The 25,373-nt window shown below is 41.0% G+C and overlaps 1 protein-coding gene across 4 annotated transcripts in view; it reads left to right on the top strand.

Moving 5' to 3' along the window:
• Positions 1-25,373, top strand: part of LOC121284753 (nuclear envelope integral membrane protein 1a-like) — a 55,941-nt gene that overhangs the window by 8,542 nt on the left and 22,026 nt on the right. For 3 of the 4 annotated variants that reach the window (XM_041200314.1, XM_041200315.1, XM_041200317.1), the window contains exons 3-7: positions 13,221-13,458; positions 20,284-20,356; positions 20,817-20,907; positions 23,489-23,591; positions 24,064-24,289. In XM_041200314.1, coding sequence (XP_041056248.1) covers positions 13,221-13,458; positions 20,284-20,356; positions 20,817-20,907; positions 23,489-23,591; positions 24,064-24,289 — 731 coding nt within the window. Of the gene's footprint in view, positions 1-2,548; positions 2,814-13,220; positions 13,459-20,283; positions 20,357-20,816; positions 20,908-23,488; positions 23,592-24,063; positions 24,290-25,373 lie in introns of all 4 variants that reach the window. The other variant, XM_041200316.1, reaches the window with a different exon arrangement.

The raw sequence follows: 25,373 nt of genomic DNA, 5'->3' as shown, positions 1-25,373 counted from the left end.
GAGTTACTAGTCCACTAACATAACCACAATGCCACCGCACTCCCAAAATGAATGATGATATAGCAGTTCAGAATTCTTGCTGAGAACTTATGTTTGCGGCCTATATGTCAGCCTTTTATATTCTTTGCAAATACCCATCTAACTACATAGAAAATAGAGCAGGAATAGATCATTCGAGCCTGCTTTGCCATTCAGTATGACCATGGCTGATCCTCTATCTCCACGCCATACTCCCGCTCTCTCTCCATACCCCTTGACACCTTTCGAGTCCAGAAATCTATTTCCTTCTTAAATATATTCAGTTACTTGGCCTCCACAACATTCTGTGGTAGATAATTCCACATGTTCAACACCCTCTGAGTGAAGAAGTTTCTTCTCATCTCAGTCCTAAATGGTCTACCCCATATCCTGAGACTATGACCCCTTGTTCTAGGACCCCCAGCCAGAGGAAATATCCTCCCTGCATCCAGTCTGTCCATCTCTGTCAGAATTCTATGTTTCGATGATATCCCCTCTCATTCTTCTAAACTCCGGTGAATCCAGGCCTAGTCGGCCCAATCTCTCCTACGACAATCCTGCCATCCCAGGAATCAGTCTGGTGAACCTTCACTGCACTTGCTCTATAGCAAGTATATCCTTTCTTAGGTAAGGAGACCAAAACTGCACACACTACTCCAAATGTGGTCTCACCAAGGCCCTGTACAGCCGCAGTAAGACATCATTGCTCCTGTACTCAAGTCCTCTTGCAATGAAGGCCAACATGCCTTTTGCCTTTGTAACTGCTTGCTGCACCTGCATGCTTGCTTTCAGTGATTGGTGTAAAGGACACCTAATTCCCTTTGTGCATCAACATTTCCCAATCTATCACCATTTAAATAATACTCTGCCATTCTGTTTTTCCTACCAAAGTGGATAACTTCACACTTATCCACATTACACTGCATCTGCCATGTATTTGCCCACTCACTCAACTTATCTAAAGCACTTTGAAGCCTCTTAACATCCTTCTCATTGCTCACATTCCCACCAAGTTTTGTATCATCACAAATGTTACATTTTGTTCCCGCATCCAAATCATTGATATATATTGTGAATAGCTGGGGCCCAAGCACTGATCCCTCTGGTATCCCAGTAGTCACTGCCTGCTGCTCCAAAAAAGACCCATTTATTCCTATTCTCTGTTTTCTGCCTGCTAGCCAACTCTCAATCCATGCCAATTTGTAACCCCCAATCCCATGTACTTTAATTTTACACACTAACCTCTTATATGGGACTTTGTCAAATTTCTGAAAGTCCAAATGCACCGCATCCACTGGTTCTCCCATATCTATTCTGATATCTACGTCCTCCAGTAGGTTTATCAAACATGATTTCCCCCTCATAAATCTATGTTGACTTTGTCTAATCCCATTGATATTTTCTAAGTGTCTTGTTATCACATCCTTTATAATAGACTGTAGCATTTTCCCTGCTACTGAGGTTAGGCTAGCTGGTCTGTAATTTGGTGTTTTCTCCCTCCCTGACTGTTTCTCAGTAATTATTGGTAAAATATTCCAAATTTAAGTAACCTGTGTAAAAACTCCAACTTCCTTTATCTTCCAGTGAGAATCCTTAGTTGTTGCCCTCTTGTTACCAGTTCAGCAATCAGTAGGAAGAGTCTTTCACAGTTTACTCTCTAAAAGATCTTTGATAATTTTGTGGAATTTATAAATTAGTCATATAGGGCTTGCCCTTTACAATCTATACTGAAAGACCCTGAATGGCTCATGCTCTCCAACTGTGATAAAATTTAACAGCATTTTGCTATTTTCAATGGTACAGATATTTAAGTTATACTGTAAACCTACTCTTGGCAGGTACATCAGTCCGAATAGCATTCCTGGCCACCCCTGACCTGATTGACTAACAGTTAGCCATGTAACAAAACATGAATGCTTCAAAATCCTTTAAGATGTCTCAACAAACCGATTGACTTTGAGTCAGCTCTTTTTTACCGTTAACAATTTACAAGGGGTTTAGAACTATAGTGTGAATAGCTATAGCATATACAGTCAAAAAGATCAGTTGTAATATTTGAAAAGTGCATTTGAAAATGTTTATTCAGTTGAATAACTATGAATAAAGTGTTCTCTTTTGCAATGTGAAATTTATGGCAGGATTTTATTTGAAAAATTAGCGACAATCCATAGGTTGACTGACAATATGGTACCGATTTCTATGATACATGCATTTGTGTGTAGAAAAGATTCTTCTTGGGCAGTCCCTTGGGATCAAGGATAACTTACTTCCACTCTTGTTTGATGGGTTCTGTAATGGCTGATAAGTCCAGTGCGAGATCTTCAGACTCTGCCACATGCGGGGCAGGTGGTGCTGGAAGGGTCTGGCAGATAGGTTGTTTGGAGTTTCTGCGCCCCTCCAATGCCTTGACTTCACCTCTGTCAAAGCCTGTCGATGTGTTCACTACCTTCCCAATTGAATCTTCTCTTCAATTTTGATCGGTCATGTGCCAGGGTCTTCCATGAATTGGCGTATTTGTTGACCTCTACAGGAATGCTTTGAGAACAGGTTTCCATAAAAGATTTTCACGCAGTGGGTGGCTATGATCTGGAATGCACGGCTGGAAATGGTGGTGGAGGCAAGTTCAATCAAGGCATTCAAGAAGGAATTGGATTATTATCTGAAAAGGAAGAATGCGCAGGGCTGTGGGGAGAAATCGGGGGAATGGCACCAGGTGAATTGTTCTTCAGAGAGCTGACACTGACATGATGGGCTGAATAGCCTCCCTCTGTCACCATTCTGTGATTCTGTAAATGGTATGTTTAGTATACAATAATCTCTTCCTGGAAAAATTACTTAGCCTGATAGTTGCTATAACTGCTAAGTCATTATACGTTTTAAACTAATGCTTGTCAAACCATAGCAACTTTTCTTTTTCGCCTTTTACTAGTTGTCTAATTGTTTTGCATCCATTAACCACAAACATTGGTGAAATAGTACCAAGTCCATTATCAGCACATTTTTTTGAAGTTTTAATCATGCCACATGATATAACGAGCTGTGCCACTTATGCATAAAGCAAGAAAGAAATATGTTCAGTTAGTAGCAGACTGCAGGTGCAGCAGTGGTGGGAAAAGCCTATAACAATTTAATTTTCTTATTAGATAAAAGAGCAACATATTGCAACAAGATTTGTTATTTGTTGTCAGTTTGCTGCAGTTCAAACTTTTATTCCTTTGTTAAAATATCATGCTGTAGTACTTAGCACATACTATGAACATTCCTTTTTTAGAGATGTAAGTGCATTCCTATGAATACAGCAAAGTGATTAAGCAGTACTGTATTTGTGAGCCTAATTCTGGTAATTACATGTTTGACAAGTGAAGACGGCACTTAGTAGAACACATACCTCTGTCACATTGTGTTAACTCAATGTTAAACCGCATTACGACATGTACGCATTTCTAGCTGATCTTTTGCCCCATAAATCGTGCCAATAGAATTTACAATTACATGTTCTTCACTATTCCAGATATATTACAAATTTTGTGTAATGGCAGTGATCTGGATGTCTGTGGACTATGGCCAATCCACATCCAATGACCTGCTTAGAAGACTCAGCTGACTTTTTGACAGCTGTGGCAAATTACACTACAGCAGCTGAGAAAATCCACAACATTCTGAAACAACACCAACATTCTTAAAAATACTGTCAATTCACCCTATCTTCCAATGTTAGCGGATCATTTAAAAAGTTTTAGGATACGAATGCACATCTTTGCCAAAAACTAATCAGTTCTTCCTTGGACCATACCCTATCAGTGTGCCAAGTTTTGTTGAAATCCATTAGTTAGCTTTTGAGATATATTGTTTACTGACAAGCAAAGAAATCAGCGTGAAAACATTACCTCCACTCCCACCTTTTAGTGGCAGATGTAATGTCATAACCATGCAGTTATGATAATTTGGATTTTTAAGGAAAATTGTTAAAAGTACATTACTGCTTTAAAAAATCTTTTAAGTTTTAAAAGTCCATTCAATGGAAATCGCAGCAGACAACTGTCTCCACAGGTGATTGCTTAAACATGGTTGAACTGTATTGGAGTCAGTCACCAAGAGAGCCATCAATAACTCAAGGAGGCCCCTTGGACAACACAATTGAATCTTACAAAGGTGTGAAAACTCAGGATTCCTTTTATTTCAGCAGGAAGGACTACTTCAAAAAACTGCAATTTAATTGACTTATTTGCTTTATGGAACAATAACTCATCTAAATTAACATATCAGCCATTTTTGTGTTATTGAGCTGTATAAAGGAGGCTGTAAGGAGCCATTTTGTATGGCACTGTGCAGAGAACCCAGAACACCTCAGGAAGTCAGTTCCAGCCCCACAGCTCTCGGCTGAACTCACTGTGAACAGCAAATTAGAACTGAGTTTCTCTCTGCCACAGGAGTCACAGAGGGAATTGTCCAGCAATTATCTGTTCTGCTGGAAGACAGCCTTCAAGTGGCAGGACCAGTTTAAAATAAAATGCCCTTCACTTGCTTCCCAAAGCAGCTGGACTTGCTGAGTCCGCCTGAAAAAGCAAAGACTGATTAATGAACTACAGAAACCATCGCAGGTGCTGAACTCAATCCTTCATTCTTCAACTGCAAGCAGTGGGCCTGCAGTGATACCCCACAGAGACAGATTCGAAATCTCAGCTTTTTAAGTATCTTTAATCTTTATCTGGGTTCTAATCCTTATCTGTATTTTAGTTATAACTTAAACAACAGTGATAAAGTAGCCTTCAGCAGTAGTTAAATCAACCTTTATCTTGTTTAAGAATAAAGTTTTTGACTGCTGGATTATTTTTAAATTTAACCACTCACAAATTAAAAGCGGGCTACACACATGCGTGCACACACTCATTCTTAGCTCACGGATCACTTTAAGGAAACTGCTTTTACATGGTCATGACAGTAATCAGACACAACCAGCAGACATCGATTTTTATTGTTTCGGCTTGCCCACTTCCTTCTTTATTTCCTTTTTCCAATACTGGGTAGTGTGCTGTGACTTGCACCGTATTGTAAGGGTAAATTTGTAAGCAATCTGGGGTGTTAGTATACTCTATTTAATATGTCATATCACATTGGAGTAGAATAGCAATTTACAAAGCAATTAGAATTGTGAGTCCAGAATATTAAACTTACGAAATAAATTAGGTGATCTGATGAAAACTGTAGGGTGAGAGTTGTGGAAGGGTGAGGTTAAATGGGCTGACTGCCTCCATTTGATCCATTTTTTGATACAGCCAAAGTAATAAGAGTATAAAGTTGAAGAGATTTTGTTTGAGGTAAACTGCTGTTGCAGGACCATTCTGTCAATAGTGTGTGCATTTCTGGTTCTGAATTCTCAATCGACGTACTCAAACACTGAAATGATTTGGATAAACATCACAAAACCAGCCCTTGGGCTCAGGAACTGGTAGAATGGGGTGGACCTGGAAATGGGTGATATGAACCCTCCTTCTCTGACTCTTGTTAATAGAACATACAACATAGAAAATAGGAGCAGGAGTAGCCATTCAGCCCTTCGAGCCTGCTCCACCATTCATTATGATCATGGCTAATCATCCAACTCAATAGCTTGCTCCCGCTTTCTCCCCATATCCTTTGACCCTTCTTGCCCCAAGAGCTGTATCTAAATTCTTCTTGAAAAGATACAATGTTTTGGCCTCAACTACTTTCTCCTCATCTCAGTCCTAAATGGTCGACCCCGTATCCTCAGACTGCGACCCCTGGTTCTGGCCTCCCCCACCATCGGGAACATCCTTCCTACATCTACCCTGTCTAGTCCTGTTAGAATTTTATAGGTTACTATGAGATCACCACCACCCCCCCTCATTCTTCTGAACTCCAGCAAATATAATCCTAACTGATTCAATCTCTCCTCATATGTCAGTCCCGCCATCCCAGGAATCAGTCGGGTAAATCTTCGCTGCACTCCCTCTGTAGCAAGAACATCCTTCCTCAGTTAACCAGACCAAAATTGCACACAATATTCCAGGTGTGGTCTCACCAAGGCCCTGTATAATTGCAGCAAAGCATCTCTGCTCCTGTACTCGAATCCTCTCACTATGAAGGCCAACATGCCATTTGCCTTCTTTACTGCCTGCTGCACCTGCATGCTTACCTTCAGCGACTGGTGTACAAGGACACCCAGGTCTTGTTGCACATTCCCCTCTCTCAATTTATAGCCATTCGGATAATAGTCTGCCTTCCTGTTTTTGCGACCAAAGTGGATAACCTCACATTTATCCACATTATACTGCATCTGCCATGCATTGCCCACTTACTCAGCTTGTCCAAATCATACTGAAGCAAGTTTGCATTCTCCTCACAGATCACCCTCCCACCCAGATTTGTGTCATCTGCAAATTTGGAGATATTACATTTAGTTCCCTCATCTAAATCTTTAACATATATTGTGAATAGCTGGGGTCTTGGCATCGATCCCTGCGGTACCCCACTAGTCACTGACTGCCATTCGGAAAAAGACCCATTTATTCCTATTCTTTGTTTCCTGTCTGCCAACCAGTTTTCTATCCATCTCAATACACTACCCCAAATCCCATGCGCTTTAATTTTACATGCTAATCTCTTTTGTGGTACTTTATCAAAAGCCTCCTGAAAGTCTAAATAAACCACATCCACTGGCTGCCACTCATCAACTCTACTAGTTACATCCTTGAAAAATTCCGGTAGACTTATTAAGCATGATTTCCATTTCGTAAATCCATGCTGACTCTGCCCGATTCTGCAACTGTTTTCCAAGTGCTCAGCTATTAAATCTTTTATAATGAACTCTAGAATTTTCCCCACTACCAATGTCAGGTTGACTGGTCTATAGTTCCCTGTTTTCTCTCTACCTCCCTTTTTAAATATTAGCTACCCTCCAATCTGTAGGAACTGTTCCAGAGTCTATAGAATCTCGGAAGATGACCACCAATGCGTCCACTGTTTCTAGGGCCACCTCCTTAAGTACTCATTAGTCTTCACCAATCTTTTTCTCTTCACATACCTATAGAAACTTTTACAGTTAGTTTTTATGTTCCCTGCAAGCTTACTCTCGTACTCTATTTTCCCCTTTTTAATCAATCCCTTGGTCCTCCTTTGCTGAATTCTAAACTGCTCCCAATCCTCAGGTCTGTTGTTTTTTCTGGCCAATTTGTATGTCTCTTGGATCTAATACTATCTCTAATTTCCCTTGTAAGCCATAGTTTAGCCACCTTTCCTGTTTTAATTTTTCACCAGACAGGAATAAACAATTGTTGCAGTTCACCCATCCGCTCTTTGAATGTTTGCCATTGCCTATCCACCGTCATCCCTTTAAGTAACATTTCCCAATTCATCATAGCCAACTCACACCTCATACCATCGTAGTTTCCTTTATTAAGATTCAGGACTCTAGTTTCAGAATCAACTACATCACTCTCCACCTTGATGAAGAATTCTATCATATCATGGTCATTCATCCCCAAGGGGCCTCACACAACTTGATTGCCAATTATTCCTTTCCCATTACACAATACTCAATCTAGGATGGCCTGTTTTCTAGTTGGTTCCTCAAAGTATTATTCCAGAAAACCATCCTGTATACACTCCAGGAATTCCTCTTCTACGGTATTGTTACTATTTTGATTTGCCCAATCTATATGCAGATTAAAGTCACCCATAATTACAGATGTTCCTTTATTGCATGCATCCCTAATTTCCTGTTTCATGCCATTCCCAACATCACTGCTACAGTTTGGGGGTCTATATACAACCCCCACAAACGTTTTTTGCTGCTTAGTGTTTCTCAGCTCTACCCATACAGATTCCATGTCGTCGGAGCTAATATCTTTCCTCACTATTGCGTTAATTTCCTCTTTAATCAGCGATGCAACTCCACCACCTTTTCCTTTTTGTCTGCCTTCCTAAGTACTGAATACCCCTGGATGTTCAGTTCCCAATCCTGGTCACCCTGCAGCCATGTCTCCGTAATCCTGTCTATATTATACCTGTTTACATCTATTTGCGTGGTTAATTCATCCACTTTATTGTGATTGCTCCTCGCGTTAAGGCACATAGCCTTAAGGCTCGTCTTTTTAACATTACTTGTCCCATTCCCACTATTTTTCACTGAGGTCCTGTTTGATTCTTGCCATTGATTTCTCTGCCTATTAATTTTTTTATTTCTCTTTCTGTTTTTTGTCCTTGTCCTTGATTCCCCTTCCTCTGACTCCTTGCATAGGTTCCCATCCCCCTGCCATTTTAGTTTAAGCCTTCCCCAACCACTCTAGCAAATAGTCCCCCAAGGACATCAGTCCTGGTCCTGCCCAGGTGTAACCCGTCCAGTTTGTGCTGGTCCCACCTCCCCCAGAACTGGTTCCAATGCCCCAGGAATCTGAAACCCTCCTCCTCACATCATCTTTTCAGCCACATATTCATCCGATATATCCTGCTATTTCTACTCTGTCTAACATGTGGCAATGGTAGTAATCCTGAGATCACTACCTTTGAGGTCCTACTTTTCAACTTATTTCCTAACTCCCTATATTCTACTTTAAGGACCTCATCCCTTTTTTTACCGATGTCGTTTGTACCAATGTATACCACGACCACTGGCTGTTCACTCACTCTCTTCAGAATGTCCTGTAACCACTTTGAGACACCCTTGACCCTAGCACCAGGGAGGCAACATACCATCCTGGAGTCTCGTTTGCAGCCACAGAAACGCCTATCTATTCCCCTTGCAATTGAACCCTCTATAACTATTGCACTCCCACACTTTTTACTCCTTCCCTGTGCAGCAGAGCCACCCATGGTGCAACGAATTTGGCTGTTGCTGCTTTCCTCTGAGAGGCCATTCCCCTCAACAGTATCCAAAGCGGTTTATCTGTTTTGCAGGGGAATAGCCACAGGGGATTTCTGCATTGCCTGCCTAGTCCTCTTGCTCTGCCTGGTGGTCATCCATTCCCTTCCTGCCTGTGGACTCTTAGCCTGCGGTGTGACCACCTCTCTATACGTGCTATCCACGATACTCTCTGCCTCGCGGATGCTACACAGTGTCCCCAGCTGCCGCTCCAGCTCCAAAACTCGGGTTTCCAGGAGCTGCAGCTGGAGACACTTCCTGGGCACTAGAAATGTTCCCATCTCCCCAGGTAGAGCAGGAGGAGCACAACATGGCTTTGAGCACTCCTGCCATGACTTACCCCTTTAAATTAAATTAAACCTTTTGGAAGATACTTAATATCAAATAACATCAATTACTTTAGGGCCCTTCTTCCCTGCTCCCCGTTGTTACAGAATATAGCTCTTACAAACAATGAACCACAAAATAAGGCCTTAAAAACTATAAGCGATAAAAGTGGCAAATTATTACCCGACCATACTCCCGGTACTCGTTCCCTCATCATTGAACTCCTTCAGTCACCAAACTCCAACTTAAGCACTCTACTGCAGCCCAAAGCAGCATTCCAGTGCAGACAGTTGTGATCTTCTGTTAGCTGGCCAGCTAATGGCCAGCAGGCTGGGTGGCCAGCCACTCACTGGCTAGAGGCAGGCTGAGAGGCTTCAGCTGTGTCCTTAGCCGATGTGGAAGAAAATGCTGACGCCATGTTTAAAGGGCTGCCACTACCCAAGTCCTGATGTGAACAATCTTTGCTTGAACCATCTTCCCTGCAGTTATCCTGAGAGGACTACGGCCTGCAAGATTCCAACAACTGTTGAACACCACCGCCCCCACCCCTCAAGCATCTGGGAACCATCGACTGCTCCAGCATCCTTACAAGAAAACGGCAGTGGAAAGTATTGTTGTCACGTCAAAAGCAAGATTCTGGGTGCCCCACAGTTCAGCGACAACTCCTAGCATATTCTCCTCCAGGCTACTTTAGCAAGACAGAAGATTCACTTCCCCAGGGACAGAAGGGGAAGATTTCCCAGCCTAACCAAGCCTGAGTGGAGGCCGTGGAGGAGATCAGCAGCTGTGGGGTCACCTGGCTGCAGTGCCACAAGCATGCCAACGACCTTTTCTGCTCCCCAAGGGTGAGTACTTCACCCCCCAGGTCCCTTTAGAGGAGCAGCAATGGATGTATGAGGATACAGATGCGGGGGAGAGAGAAGCCACCATGTCAGTGGCAATGGGTGGAGGCTGCAGCATTTGCCGAGAAAGAAATAGCAGCTCTCGTGTGGCATGAGCCTGGCACTGTGGAATTGGTGGCAGACGCTGCAGCAAGTGTGCAAGGCAGTTGGGCATTGTGTTTGCTGTAGTGTGGCCACTAACATTATTGCTCCATATTCCCACAGGAGCAGAGGGCCCAGAACTCCAAAGTGAAGCCCCAGACCAGTGGTGGAGCCCCAATCATTGCCATCCTGACTCTCATGAGGAGGAAGCTCTGCAGCTGGCAGGGCATCATGGCGGCCTCACCATTGGCAGATGGTGAGACCAGAGTGCAGTTGCAAGAGAGCAAGGAGCCTCATCACCGGGCGTGAGGGAAGCCTTAGGTGAGCATGAGGGATGGTGTTGCTGTATCCTCCAATGTGTAGACATCGATGTGAGGTGTCGCCAACTCTATGCTTCGTGTCTGGAGGGGCAAGAAGTGCTGAAAGTGCTGATCATTCTGTTCTCTCACAAGTCAACCACAGGAACAGAGTGGTTTCACCTCTGGGGACACTCATCCACCTGAGAGGAGGAGGAGAGGACCTTGGAGGGTGCAGTGTCGTGACATTTTCCTGCATCCTCCACTAGCATAGATGCTTTCTCATCTCTGTGGGCATGTGCTCACGATTAGAATTGATGTCACAAATTGGAACGCGCACGCACCTGACCAGCTGTCGGCTGTAACAGCTGAGGCCATTGACACTTGGAGGAGTGTGGGAGGCCAGGCCCATGCTGAGCCCCAGGCTCAAGCCATGTCTCTGGAGTTGTCCATGAGGCAACAGATGCTAGAAGTCCAGCATGAGATGCGTGAAAATCTGGGCAGAGATTCCAGAGGGTATCTGCGCACTGGCCCAGACAGTGGAGGAGTCTATCCAGGTCAAGAGTGTTGTGATCTGCCTCTTGTCTGCATGCGTGGCCTCTTCCATTGAGAGATTGGTGACTACTGGAAAGCCAGATCCAGCAGACCAGTCAATGGACGCCAGAGGTACAAGCAGAGCTGCATGCGTTGTCCAGAAGCTCGAGAGCAGTGGTAATGCAAGAAGTATGACAAAGTGCCTGTGGTCTCCACTGGGGCGGGGGGGGAGGTTGCGGTAGCCTCGATTCCAAATAAATGGCTGCCCAACTTCCTTCAACAAAATAAAGAAAAAAGCCTCATGGGATGGCTGCTGAGTGCAGCGATAGCAACAGCTGTTGGCCCATTGCTGCGCTTTAAAAGTTGCTGCAGCTCTGATGCCCTGCATTCCCCATGAGCACACTGTTAAATCCAGAGCGGCCCAGAAAACTGTGGTCTGCTGCCTCATCATTGAGCTTAAATACCTTTCAATTGTTCATTTGAAAAACCCAAGCAGCATCCCCCAAGCGACTTGCCATCCGCCACCCGTAAAATTTGGGTCCAGAGTGAGGATGTTGGAGAGCATGACCCAACGCCACCCCACTTAATTTAACAGCCCCTGCTGCCTCCATTGCTGCCTGTTTTGGTGGCATTAAATCCTGACCTTCATTTCTGAGGACTAATTTATGATGTATGGTTGGAAAGCATGGACTCTTGAGCTTGTAATGAAGGTTTCTGAGAGTGGAGCTTATTAAAATCTCTTCCTTGAATTTAAGATTCTCAAATTGAAAGGCATAGAGTTCATGTACATTGGTGGGAAAACAAACTGAGTGAATTTGCGATTTGGGCATATAAAAGATTATCTGGGCATTTACAAAATCTAATACCGCTTCCTCAACTACTACTTAACTTATTCAACTGGTTTTCACTACTGCACCACCTGTCACTCTTCCTTCCCTTAGCCAGCATATTCCATGGGCAGAATATTGCCGTTGACGTGCAGGGGTGGGCCCGACATGTCGAGCATAAAACGACACGCGATGATGTCGGGCGTGCATCCCGATGCCATCGTGCGTCATTCCGATATTGTATTCGGCGGGCATGCACCGGAGGCAGCTGTACAACCACTGAACTGTCAATGGCCTATTAAGGCCATTAAAAAAGTAATTAAAGTTGTTCACAACGCTGCCCGTCCAACCTTAGGGTTGGCGGGCAGGCGAAGACCCAAGTGGCCTTGGCATTTTTCAGGAAACCTCATCCACGGGCAGGATGAGGTTTCCTGAAGGTTTAATAAAATAAATAAATTTTGCTTAATTGACAAACATGTCCCAGCTTATGTGACACTGTCTAAATAATTTTTCACTTTATTTATAAAAAAAATCATTGTGTACTTAATCTCCCTGAGGCAGCTCAGTGCCTCAGGGAGATTTCTGCGCTCTTTCGCACACATGCACGAAAGAGCACAGATCCCAACTCTCCCTCCTCCCTCCGCCTGCACAAGTAGCGCTACTGGTTGTGCTTCATGCTGGGTGGGCCTTAATTGGCCTGCCCACGTAAAATGGTGGCGCGCAGCTGATTGCGGGCGGCGATCAGCTCCACACCCGCCTGTGCCTGCTTCCGCCCGACAAAGGTAAGATTCTGCCCCATATATTTGTTGCATTTTGCATGAAGTTGTTAAATTTTAGCATAGGCAACTTCCCAGAGTAATATTTGAAGAGCAAAGAAATTCTCATGACTAACATTTGTCTTTAGCCAGCTCCATCAAAACAGTTTAGCTAGTTATGTATCATTGCTGTGCATGTGCCATTTTCCTATAAAACAGCAATAACTGCACTTCAAAAGTATGTCATTAGGTGTAAAGCACTTTGGGACATTCTAAGGATGTGAGAGGTGCTATACAAGTGCAAGTTGTATCATTCTTTCCGTTTGCTAAGTTTGTTTCAAACATAGAAATGAATAAAAAGCAAAACTCACTTTTGAAAGTGAGTGAAAACTTAGTGAAAACTGCAATTAAATTCTGAATGTCAACGCTGGAAATGGCTAAACACTACAGTTTTTTGTTTATCTTGGAACACAATATGGTGTTGGTTATATTTGATTATTTCCATTCTGTAATGTGCTAGAGTTATGAGGTTGTTCAGCCTATGGAGGAGTTTTTTAAAAATCAAGATATGATTTTATCGCTAATATTTTGTTTTCTAGGTGAAGATAAACAGTTCTGAGTTATTGGAGCTTACTTATCCTTCAGAAGAAGACAGTTTCAATGAACCAGAAACTGTGATAGACTTTATTAAACACTTGTACTATCAAGTTATATCATCTTCAAAATCATCAGCATCTGAATTCAACATAAGTATTGAATGTTATGATCGTAAAATTTGTTTCAAAGTAAAACCAACGACGCCTTCTACGAAGTACATTGTTACTGTAACACGACAGTGTAAGTTTGAAGATTACTTGCTCCTTAGCCAGTTTATTTTTAATGTTGCTCATGTGACATCCATGATGCTATTTTGGTTAAAGCTGTATCCATGATTTAAAATTTCTGGGTTCCTCATTTTTTGCTGTTGCATTGAATTTGCTAGTAATTATAGCTCTGAATTTTTTTTCACTGTTAAATCTTCATCTTTATCCCTACCCCTAGTGAGAGCCTCTGCTCTCCGTGCTCCTTATGTCAATCGTTAAATCAAGTGAATTGGAAGCTGGCACTTTTTCCCCCTCACACAAGACCCACACCCACACCCACTTTCCGTTATTCGTAGAGCCTCTTCATGTAGCGCTCACAATCTTTGTAATAAAACGTGCCAAAATATGGAACTAAGCGTATATATACAAATATATTTATATATTATATATATAATATATTTTTATATATTATATATAATATATATATAATATTTACATATATATATTTATGTATATACATATATACGCTTAGCTCCATATAAGTGCAAATATTCTGGATGATTATGTGACTGGAGGAGATTACTGAGATAGTGAGGAGGAGGCAGCCATTAAGGGATATGAAATCAAGGATGAGAATTTTAAAATCAACTCGTTGCTTGGGGCTGGGGGAGATTACAGAAATAGGGAGGAGGAGGAGGCAACCATTAAAGGATATGAAAACAAGGATGAGAATTTTAAAATTAAGTTGTTGCTTGATTGTGAGCCAATGTAGGTGAACAAGCACGGGTGACAGGTGAATGTGAATTAATGCAAGTTGAGACATAGGCAGAGGTTTGGATCACATAAACTTTACAGAGGGTAGAATGTAGGAGACCAGCCAGAAGTGCATTGGAATGGTTAAGTCCAAGGTAACAAAGTCATGATTGAGGGTTTCAACAGCAGATGATCTGAGGCAGGGGTGAAGCTGGACGATGCTATGGAGGTGGAAATAGGCATTCTTAATGATGACACAAATGTGTGCTCAGAAGCTCATCTCTGGGTCAGATATGACATCAATGTTGCGACCTATTTGGTTTAATCTCAGGAGGTGGCCAGGGAGAGGGATGAAGTCAGTAAGTGGAAACTGAGTTTCGAACGAGGACCAAAGATGGTGGCTTCAGTCTTCTCAATATTTAATTGGTGGAAATTTCTTCTTGCCTTGTACAAGATGTCAGATAAACAGTCTGATAATATAGCAACAGTGGAGGAGTTGGGAGAGATGATGGTGAGGTAGAGCTGGGTGTCATCAGCAAACATGTGAAAACTAATGCTGTGCTTTCTGATGATGTCACTGAGGGGACAGCATGTAGATGAGAAGTAGGAGATAGAAAAAGTAAGAATAGAAGATTGGAAGATTATATTTGATGCCGTACAGAATTCTGTCTGTGAAGTTTCAGTTAGCATAGGAAAGTTCTGTGCTAATCTGTTTGATGGGAAAGATTACTATGGCTCTGAAATCCAATTTTATATATAATGTATAACAATATAGCCAGGTTACTTAGAATGGCTTTTAATGCCATTGAATTTTCCTTAAGTTCTCCAGAAAGGGTTATTAATTTTTTATTAGCTTATTCTTTGATTCAAACACCAAGCTGTTAGCAAAAATAATATTTGCCCCAACTTTAGACATCTACAAAATTAGCACTTTGTACACAGGTTGCACATTAGCTGCAATACCTAGGGAGGCAGTCATATTTTCCTTTAGGAATGTAGTGTCGAGCTAGAAGACGGTTACTGTATGTAACTGTATTGATACAATTGTACTGTACACAAAATAAAACTTACATAGAAATGTTCAGAGTAAAGTGGAATGTTTATTTTACTGTATTTATATGTTATTAACAATGTGCTAGTAAGAAATTTTGTATCAATTAGATTTGAGAACAATGATAAAGAAAATTCTGTCAGATCAAATGCAAAACACCTTATAAACAATATAAAGTGTAATTGGATTGCTAGGTGAAAAGGTGGTGCCTTTTAAGCACCCAAAGGAAAATCTTCATGTGGAGGCAGAAGACATGGCAAAAATATTAAGCAAGTGCTTTTTCTGGAAGTAAATCACAGAATCTTAATGGCACAAAAGGAGGCCATTCAGCCCACCATGTCTGCACCGGCTCTCCAAATGAGCATTATAACCCAGTGCTGTTGCTCTGCCTTTTCCCCGTACTCTTGCACGTTGTTTCTATTCAAATAACCATCTAATGTCCTCTTGAATGCCTTGATTGAAGCTGCCTCCACCACACTTCCAGACAGTGCACTCTAGACCCGAACCACTTGTGTGAAAAAGTTTTTTCTCACATCACACTTGCTTCTTTTGCAAATCACTTTAAATCTGTACCCTCTTGTTCTTGATCATTTTACAAGTGGGAACAGCTTCTCCCTATCTACTCTGTCCAGCCCCCTCATGATTTTGAACATTTCTATCAAATCTCCTCTCAGTCACCTTCTCTCCAAGAAGAACAGTCCCAACCTGTCCAATCCTCATAGCTGAAGTTTCTCACTCATGGAACCATTCTTGTAAACCTCTTCTGCACCCTCTCCAATGTGTTCACATCCTTCCTGTAATATGGTGCCCTGAACTGTAAACTATACTCCAGCTGCAGTCTAACGAGTATCTTTTATAAATTCAGCATAAGCTCCCTGCTCTTATACTCTATGCCCCTATTAATAAAGCCCAGGATACCATATGCTTTACTAACTGCTCTCTCCACCTGTCTTGCCACTTTCAATGATCTATGCACATATACATCCAAGTCTTTCTGCTCCTGCACCTCCTTCAAAATCACCCCTTGTTTTATATTGTCTGTCCATGTTCTTCCTACCAAAATGCATTACCTCACACCTCTCGGCATTGAACTTCACCTGCCACCTATCTGCCCATCCCATCAACTTGTTTATGTCCCCATGAAGTTCCACACCATCCTCCTTGCAGTTCACAACACTCCCAAGCTTCGTATCATCCGCAAACTTTGAATTGTCCTCTGCACACCAAGATCTGGATCATTAATATATATCAAAAAAAGCAAGGGTCCCCATACTGACCCCTGGGGAACTCCACTACAAACCTTCCTGCAGCCTGAAAAATATCCATTGACCATTACTCTCTGCTTCCTATTTTTTCAGCCAATTTTGTATCCACATTGCTACTGCCCCTTTTATTCCATAAGCAATAACTTTTCTCAAGTCAGTTGTGTGGTACTCTGTCAAATACCATTTCAAAGTCCATATACACCACATCAACAGCATTACCCTCACGACCTTTTCTGTTACCTCTTCAAAAAATTCCAATATTTCCCCTTTAGAAACCCATGCTGGTTCTTCCTTAACAACCCATATTTTTCCCTGTGACTACTAATTCTATCCTGTATAATTGTTTCTAGAGTCTTGCCCACCACTGAAGTTAAACTGACTGGTCTGTAATTGCTGGGCAAAAACAGAATTACCTGGAAAAACTCAGCAGGTCTGGCAGCATCGGCGGAGAAGAAAAGAGTTGACGTTTCGAGTCCTCATGACCCTTCGACAGAACTTGCGTTCGAGTCCAAGAAAGAGTTGAAATATAAGCTGGTATTTCAACTCTTTCTTGGGCTCGAACGCAAGTTCTGTCGAAGGGTCATGAGGACTCGAAACGTCAACTCTTTTCTTCTCCGCCGATGCTGCCAGACCTGCTGAGTTTTTCCAGGTAATTCTGTTTTTGTTTTGGATTTCCAGCATCCGCAGTTTTTTTGTTTTTATCTCTGTAATTGCTGGGCTTATGCTTACTACCTTTTTCGAACAGGGGCATAATGTTTGCAATTCTCCAGTCCTTTGGCACCACCCCTGAGTCTAGGGAAGACTGAAAGATTATGGCCAATGCCTCTGCAATTTCTACCCTCACTTCCTTCAATATCCTCCGATGCACCTCATCCGGTCCCGGTGTCTTGTCAACTTTAAGTACCGACAGTCTATTCAACACTTGCTCCTTGTCAATTTTGAACCCTTCTAGTGACAGGTTTTCCTCATCTGTCACCATGGCCTGGGTAGCATCTACCTCCTTGGTAAAGACAAGTTATGTAAAGGTTCCACTAAAAGTTACGGACATGATAGTAATAGAGAAGTTGTACAGTAATAAAGAGATTATCATTACTGAAAGTTGGTAACTCACCTGGTCCAGATGGAATGCAAATTAGATTGATGAAAGAAGCAAAGGGAGATAGAGCAGAAACATTGGCCACAATCTTTCAATTCTCATAGGATATAGGAGTAGTGCCAGAGGACTGAAGGGTTGCTAATTTTATTCCACTATTACAGAAAGGGGAGAGAGTAAATATCCAGTAACAACAGGCCAGTCAACCTAATATTGTTGGTCAGGAAGTTATTGGAAAAAATTATTGGGAACAAAGTTAACTTCCATTGGAAAAAGCATGGCTTAATGAGGGAGAGCCAGCTTGGATTCATTCAAGGTAAATTGTGTCTGACAAACTTGATTGAATTTTTTACATTCCTTGAGCTAACAGAGAAGGTTGATTAAAGTAGTGTAGTGGATGTCGTATGTGTGGAATTTTGGAAGGCATTTGACAAAGTGCCTTACAGGACGCTTATTAAGAAGAATGGAAACCCTTGGATTAAGGGAAAGTGGTGGTACGAAAACAGAATTGGCCCAGTGACAGGAAGCAAAGGGCGGTGGTGGATAAGTGCTTTTCGGTCTGGGAGTCGGTTTGCAATGGTATTCCCTAAGGGACGGTTTTGGTTACATTACCTTTCCAATTTGTATAAACAACCTAGATCTGGGTGCAAGGAGCTGTGTTACAAAGTTTGCTGATGATACAAAACTTGGCAAAGTAGTAGATCATGATGAATATCATTATAGGCTTCAGAATTACATAGACAGGATAGCAAATGAGGTCACTGAGAAGTGTGAAGTGATGCACTTTGGGAAAGATAGATGAATGGCGTGATTTTGAAAAGTGTGGATGAGCAGAGAGATTTTGACATCCACAAATCTTTAAAGGTGGCAGGGTGAGTTGATAAGGTGCAATAATGAGAAGTTGGAAAAGTTGGTTAAGAGGTGACCTATTCAAAGTTGTCGAGAAGATGAGAGGTTTTGATACAGTATATAGGGGAAAAAAATTCCCTCTGAGTGGGTGAATAATTAGAAGTCATGTTTCAAAATAATTGGGAAGGATCTAGAGGAGAGATGAAGAGATTTTATTTTTGCACTGAGTTATTGGAATCTGGAGCATTACATGAAAAGGTGATAGAAGCTGATTTCATAAATAATTTTGAAAGCAAGTTTAACTTTAATAAATCCATGCTGGCACTCCTTGATTTAACCATGCTTTTTGAAATGGAAGTTAATTTTGATCCTGATAATTTTTTCCAATAACATCCTCATCATTAATATTAGGCTGACCAGCCTGTTGCTTCCTGATTTTTGTGCTCTCTTTCTATAATAGTGGTATAACATTATAAACTCTTCAGTCCTCTGGTACTACTCCTGTATCCAATGATAATTGAAAGATTGTGGCCACTGCCTCTGATATTTATACCTTGATGAAGATATTACAGGATTGTGGATGAAAAATGGGGATATAGGGCTAAGCATGTCTGCTCTTTCCAACTTCTCATCCTTGGTATAATCCTGGTAAACTTCCTCTAAACCTTTTCTAAGACCTTTACATCTTTCCCGAAGTGTGAAATGCTCACAATACTCTAGCTGAGGCCAAAACAATGATTTATAAAGCTCTAGTGGGATCTCTTTGCTTTTGTTTTCTGTTCTTCTATTTATAAACCCAAGTAACCTGTATGCATTTTAAACCACCTTATCAATTCAGCACAGGCGCAAGTGGAATGGATTCCTTCTGCGCTTTGTTTATATGATTCTATGTACAGTGTGATTTATTCACAACTGCAAATTCACACTGAGAATGTCCAGAGAATTAATAAACACATCTGTGTGAATTAGGAAATTAAAGTGAGGGAAATATATTTCTAAATGGGTGAATTTACTGATAGCACCAATGCTGGATTAAAATTATAACCACACAATCTGCTAGTACACAAGGTGGAATAAAAATAGAAAATGCCAGAAACAGCCAGAAAGTTAGGCCAAATCTATTGAGAGAGAAACAGAGCTACATAGATTAGGATTTTTTTTTTACTAAGATGGCAGTATCTGGAACACTCTGTGTGAAAAGATGGTAGAAGCCGATTTCATAAACAATTTTAAAAGCAAACTGGACCAGTACTTGAGGATGAGGAAATAACACTCAACAGGTGGGACTAAATCTGTGGGAGAGAGAAACATAGCTAGTAAAAGGTCATTGACCTGAAACTTTAGCTCTGTTTCTCTCTTCTCAGGTGTTGCCAGATCTGTTGATTCCAGCATTTTCTGGTATAGTTTCAGATTTCCAATTTCCACAATATTTTGTTTTAGTATACAGTGTGGAATGGTTTTACAACAAGCACTTTGTTTTCTTTGGATTCTTTTCAGTTTTATTTCCATTTATAATTTAGTGTGATTTGAACAAATAAGACTGATGCCTGTCTGGGTAACAATATTTGAATAATGCTGCTGAGGTTACTAGGTGTGTACCTGTGTTTGTCCATTTGTCTACTTCTTCAATTCCCACTCAGTCCTCTCAGTTCTTTCTCACTCCCTCTTGTAAAGTACTCAGGCATTCTTCTTCAAGGAAAAAAGAGCAGTGCAACTTTACAGAAAAAATTATTCTGCTAGCTCCACAAAAATTAAGTGCTGTAGTTGGATGCATTGATGTTTAGAGGGAGATATTCAACTGTGTCAGCCTAATCAATTGAAACCTAATAAAATATGTATTTCTTGCAGCATTTGAACCAAAGTTGATTTTTCTGTTTGGGGCTGGAATTATCCTGTTCCTTTGTGCAAGACACATTAGCAGGTACTGTACACAAATTGCTTTAACGTGTGCAATTTTCATGCAACACTAAGGCCTACACAGTTTAATGGATTCATTAGCTTTAAATTATTTTAATCCAAATGTTATACTTATTAACTTCCAGCTAAGGATGTTAATCAAAAATGATTGAGTGATTTCCAATGTTCTTACTCGTTTTGGAAGTCATAAAAATAACTCAAAAGAAACGCTGTCATTTTTTTTAAAATTAGGGATTTAGTTTGCCACATTGCTCACCGTCATCTCCCACGTCAAATGTTGTGCTTGTCTGTATCTAAAAATATTTAGTTACTTTGAGTGCTGAAATATTAAAATAAATTATGTAGTCAGGTGGCTGAATAAAACGCTTTCTTGTGATATAAGTTTTTTTTTAACAAATTAACACAGCTGTATATCTCTGTACATCTTTCCATAATGATCACAAGTGATCTCCCTCCTCTTGCAGAAGTGAACAATTTTATTATTGTGCAGGAGTTACGCTGGGAATCTTTGCAACATTAGTCCTTATCCTCTTAGCATGTAGAAGGCTGCTGCAAGTAAGAAATGCTTTTATTTTTAAATACCACATATTTAAACCACATTTATTGATTTCCTTCAATTTTGTCCTCTTATTTTCTCACCAGAATAATATAAGAAAAAGTAGTAAGACTAGACCTCAATCCTTCTCCAACATTCAATAAGATCATGGCTGATCCTCTGCATCAACTCCACTTTCCTGCCCTGTCCTAATATCCATCAATTGCCTTAATACCCAAACATCTATTGATTAATGATTCATTATCTCCCATTCCATTTTTTTCCAGTCTCTCCCCTTTTTAATTTTTTTCTTCTTTTCCTATTCTGTATCCCTCAGTCTTTAACTTAGACACAAGCATCTTCTGCTGTGCTTGTCTTGTGATCAACCCCCCTCCCCCCAAATTTCCATGTAACATTGTGTCAGGCCATTGCTGGTTAGCTCAAAATCATAGCATCTCTCCCATCTGTTGACCTTGTTCACACACCCAATTTTAGCAACAGCACATGTGACCTGGTCCTGTACCATGCTGCATGCTGTGGTCATGCCACCCTCTCATTGACTGAAGGACATGGCAACTCAGGAAAAAATATTAACCATTCAGTCCCTCAAGCCTGTTTTGTCATTCAGTGAGATCACAGGTGAACTGTATCTTAACCCTATCTGCCTTTGTTCCATAAGCTTTAATACCCTGACTACCAAAAATCTGTCAATCACAGTTTTGTACTTCTCAATTGTCCCAGCATCAACAGATTTCTGGTGGAAGAGAATGTCAGGTTTACACTAACCTTCTCTCTTGCAGAGCCAGCACAGATGCAAAAGGCCGAGTGGCCGCCTTTTGTGCCATAAACATTCTAAGATTCTATGAAGACATGCTTTCTGATCTCACTCCTGAATTATGTATCTTTAATTTAAGATTACCCCCTTATTCTGGATGCGCCCAAAATGAGCCCCCATGCTACGTGTTTAAGTTGAATGTGAGGAAGTACAGTTGTTTGTTGGTACATTGAAATGTGGTTATATTGTGGGTAGCATGAGTTATGATGCTTGTCCTCTCATGTGATGCTAACTGGATAGCATAGGAACAAAAATATGTCCTAACTCATGGCTGCACAAATAAATTTACATTTTTATGTATATATATGAAATTCCCAAATCGTGCAGGAGGTGGAAACAAAGGATATTTCATAGACAGTTTTGTGATGAGTTAATGTTCTCCATGAATTATTTCTTTAATTAAAAACTATCAGTAGTGGATTAATGCATCTTCCCTAAACAGCCCCATTCTGTTGGTCCTCTACTTAGCTGAAGATCTTTAGTTCGGAAATTTCCTCTTGAGGTTTTAAATTAACTTTTACTCAGATTTTTCCCTTGCTTTCGATATCTCCAGTATGTCTCTCTACAATCACTAATTTTATACTGGCCACTTCATCTGAAACCAAGAAAAACAAAAATCACAAGCTCTAATAAATTAAAACCAACTTTATTATAAACAACACCTTGTACAGAGCTTCATTGCTCAACCAGAAAGCATTTTAATTTTGGGGTTTTGACTTGTGCTTGGAATGTTTAGTATGCAAATATTTTCCTGTCAATCACAGTACCAGTGCTGCTATTTTCTTTTAACGTTTTCTGTTTTGATCAATCTGCCGTCTGCATGAAATTAAAATTTCTTCAGTTTGGGGGAAAAGTGCTTACACAGCTGGCTGAAAGAGATCACCCGAACTTCCTTGTTTTTTGCAAATAGAAGCTGATAATCTCGAAACGTCACAATTTTAGAAAAGTAATGGTTTATTCAAGCAGAATTTACTTGATACAAAACAGAGACTAAGACCGGGATTTTCCAGCCCTGCCTGTGGCAGGGATTGTCGTGGGCGGGAGGAAAATTTGATGGACCAGCCAAAGGTCTGTTAACTTTGAGCGAGAATTTCTGGTCTCATGGCAGGCAGATTATTCAGAGTAATCTGCAGTTAGGAACTAGAAGGGACTAACCCAGACATATGTAGTTTAATATATGTACATTATTAGTTCTTGCAATGGTTTTCTATTTGTACACTGTGTCTGCTTTAAATTAAAGTTCTTTGACAAGTTTAGTCTTTGCAGGGAACTGCTGGTTAAAGTGTTTGAGAGCTTTGAGAGACATGGGGAAGAAACAGATCTTTTTAAAAAGGTATAAGGAGACAAATTTCAGAGCATGAAGGGTGGAATCCCAGAGCTGCAGTGCAATCAGGAGGATCTTTAAGATAGCAAGGAGGAGAGAGAATCTGAGGGATGGCAATACAGGATGACAATTGACTTCTATTGAATGTACAGCATTCCTATATTGAGAAAACTGGTTAGGAATTCCTTCTGAGTGGCTAATTTTTCACATTTCTACAAAGAAAATATTAACTGTAAAATATGGCAATATGCCACAAATGCATTGTTTATTTCTAATCTTGAAATTGATTTGTTCTCTGCTGTGTGTTGTGTATAGGGTCGAGATAGAGGAGAATGTATAAGAGGGGAAGATAAAGAAATGGGCATAATGACACATCGGATTTTTTTTCCATTTAAAGTCATATATATATATGAAAATAAAATATAATGTTGCTTTTTTGTAGAAAAGAACATTCTTGTTGTTAATTATTCCAAGTTGGTCAGCCTCAGCCTTCCTGATTTATTTCAGTATTGTAAACCTATCCCAATATCGGAAATATTTATTTGGTAAGCAGAATTGTGATTTTTTTTTATTGTCACATATCTTCTATTAAATAGTTGCTTGGTAGTACAGAAATTGAGTATTACTGCAAAAAAGAGACATAGGGTCCTGCCCGCTGCAGAGACAAAGAACATGTCCAGGCATTGCTCCTTTTTGGAATTAAACAGAAGCATGTGGCATAATAGTTCTCTGGTGCATTCTCCATCACAATACCTTGCCAATCAGATTCAACTTGCCAACCAATCAGCACCTTTTCCCATGCAGCATAAATTGTTGCTCCCTTTGAAATTTGACATTCTTGCCTCTGCCCTGATGAGTGCAAGATGAAAAGCTTTGACAGCATGTCTCTTTTTCAGCAAAATATTCTATTAATTCTTTTGTTGTGCGAACTTTTTAAAATGTCTGATACAGATATGAAATTTAGACAGCTTTCTAGCTTCTAATATTTTTCTCTCTTTTTCCCCTCTGACCCTACAGGTTACCTTTTTGTGGTTGGTTGCCTTAGTTATGCTGTTTGCTATAGGCATGGACCATTGTCAGATAAACGCAGTATAAACCTGCTCACCTGGACCCTACAGTTGGTAGCATCACTGTTGATATACCGTGGTGTTACATGCAGTCAGTGTGCTTATACTGTCATTGTCATTCTGTTATGTGTAAGCAATGTTCATCACCCAGTTAATTTGATCCACTACATTTACAGGTTAGTATTTATTTTGGTGACTTTTGTTCAGTGGCTTGCATTTATTGCACAAGTGAAAAGAACCGTCCACAGATTTCTACTTAGTATTATAGTTTGAACACAGTAAAATATGCTAGAATAATTTTGTTTATTAATTTTATGTTTTAGTTGCGCAGTAAATGGTGCTTTCATATGATGCACTTAAAAAATATTTTTTTTCTCCTCTTACAATTCACCTCCCTCTCTCCTCCTTGAAGGCTTTGACACACTGAAAAATGATTGCACAACGGGGGTTCTGCCTAGTACCTTGCAACTATTATTCACGTGTGAACCTTTTCAGTGAGTGCTAGCATGCGATTTGACCAAGCCTAATGCTATCCTCAAAGGTTCTGCATGAATTACTTTTGTTGAAATATTCTATCTTCGTGTGTCTCCACAAACTTCATAAAAGGGTGGAATTTGATACCCTTCCCCATGATGAGTTTGGTGGCAGGGGGGACATTTAACCTGGTGGGTGGCAGGTGGGAGCCCTGTTGCATTTCCACCACTTTCCTTACTAAGTCCATGTGGCAAGGCCCATGAACAGCCTTCCTGCCCGCTGCCAATTGAGGCCCTTAAGTGGGTAATTAATGTTCATTTAAGGGTCTCATCCTGCTACTGCCCATATTCACCCAGCATAGGCAGGGGGCTTATCAAGTGGAGAGACCAACAATCAAATCCTGTTGGGGGTGGGCTCCCGTGGTGGGGGTGGGGTGGGAGGTGGTGGTGTGTGGATGGTTCCCTCCTTCAAAGGCACTCGGTACCTGATTGAGGGACCTGACATCAGGAAGGGGGAGTTCATGGAGAGCCACTATGCCTGGGTCTATTGTTGAGCCTAGGCTTTTGGGTGGGTGTATTACCAGCAGTAGCCACTGCCACCCTAGTGGTGCTGCTGAGCAATGAAGAGCTGCTGGCCTCTGGTCATCAGCTTTCGTTGGGCGGGAATGGCACTTAATTTGGCAGGCCTTCCCGAAAAGAGGCAATGGGAGGCTGTCACCGGCTCTCCAGCTGACAGGCAAAAGCCCCATTGTGTCCATTAAATACCCCCCAAAATATGCATAGATTT

The sequence above is a fragment of the Carcharodon carcharias genome, chromosome 12 (assembly GCF_017639515.1).
Source record: "Carcharodon carcharias isolate sCarCar2 chromosome 12, sCarCar2.pri, whole genome shotgun sequence".
Lineage (NCBI taxonomy): Eukaryota > Metazoa > Chordata > Chondrichthyes > Lamniformes > Lamnidae > Carcharodon > Carcharodon carcharias.
This window is presented reverse-complemented; position numbering and strand designations above follow the sequence as displayed.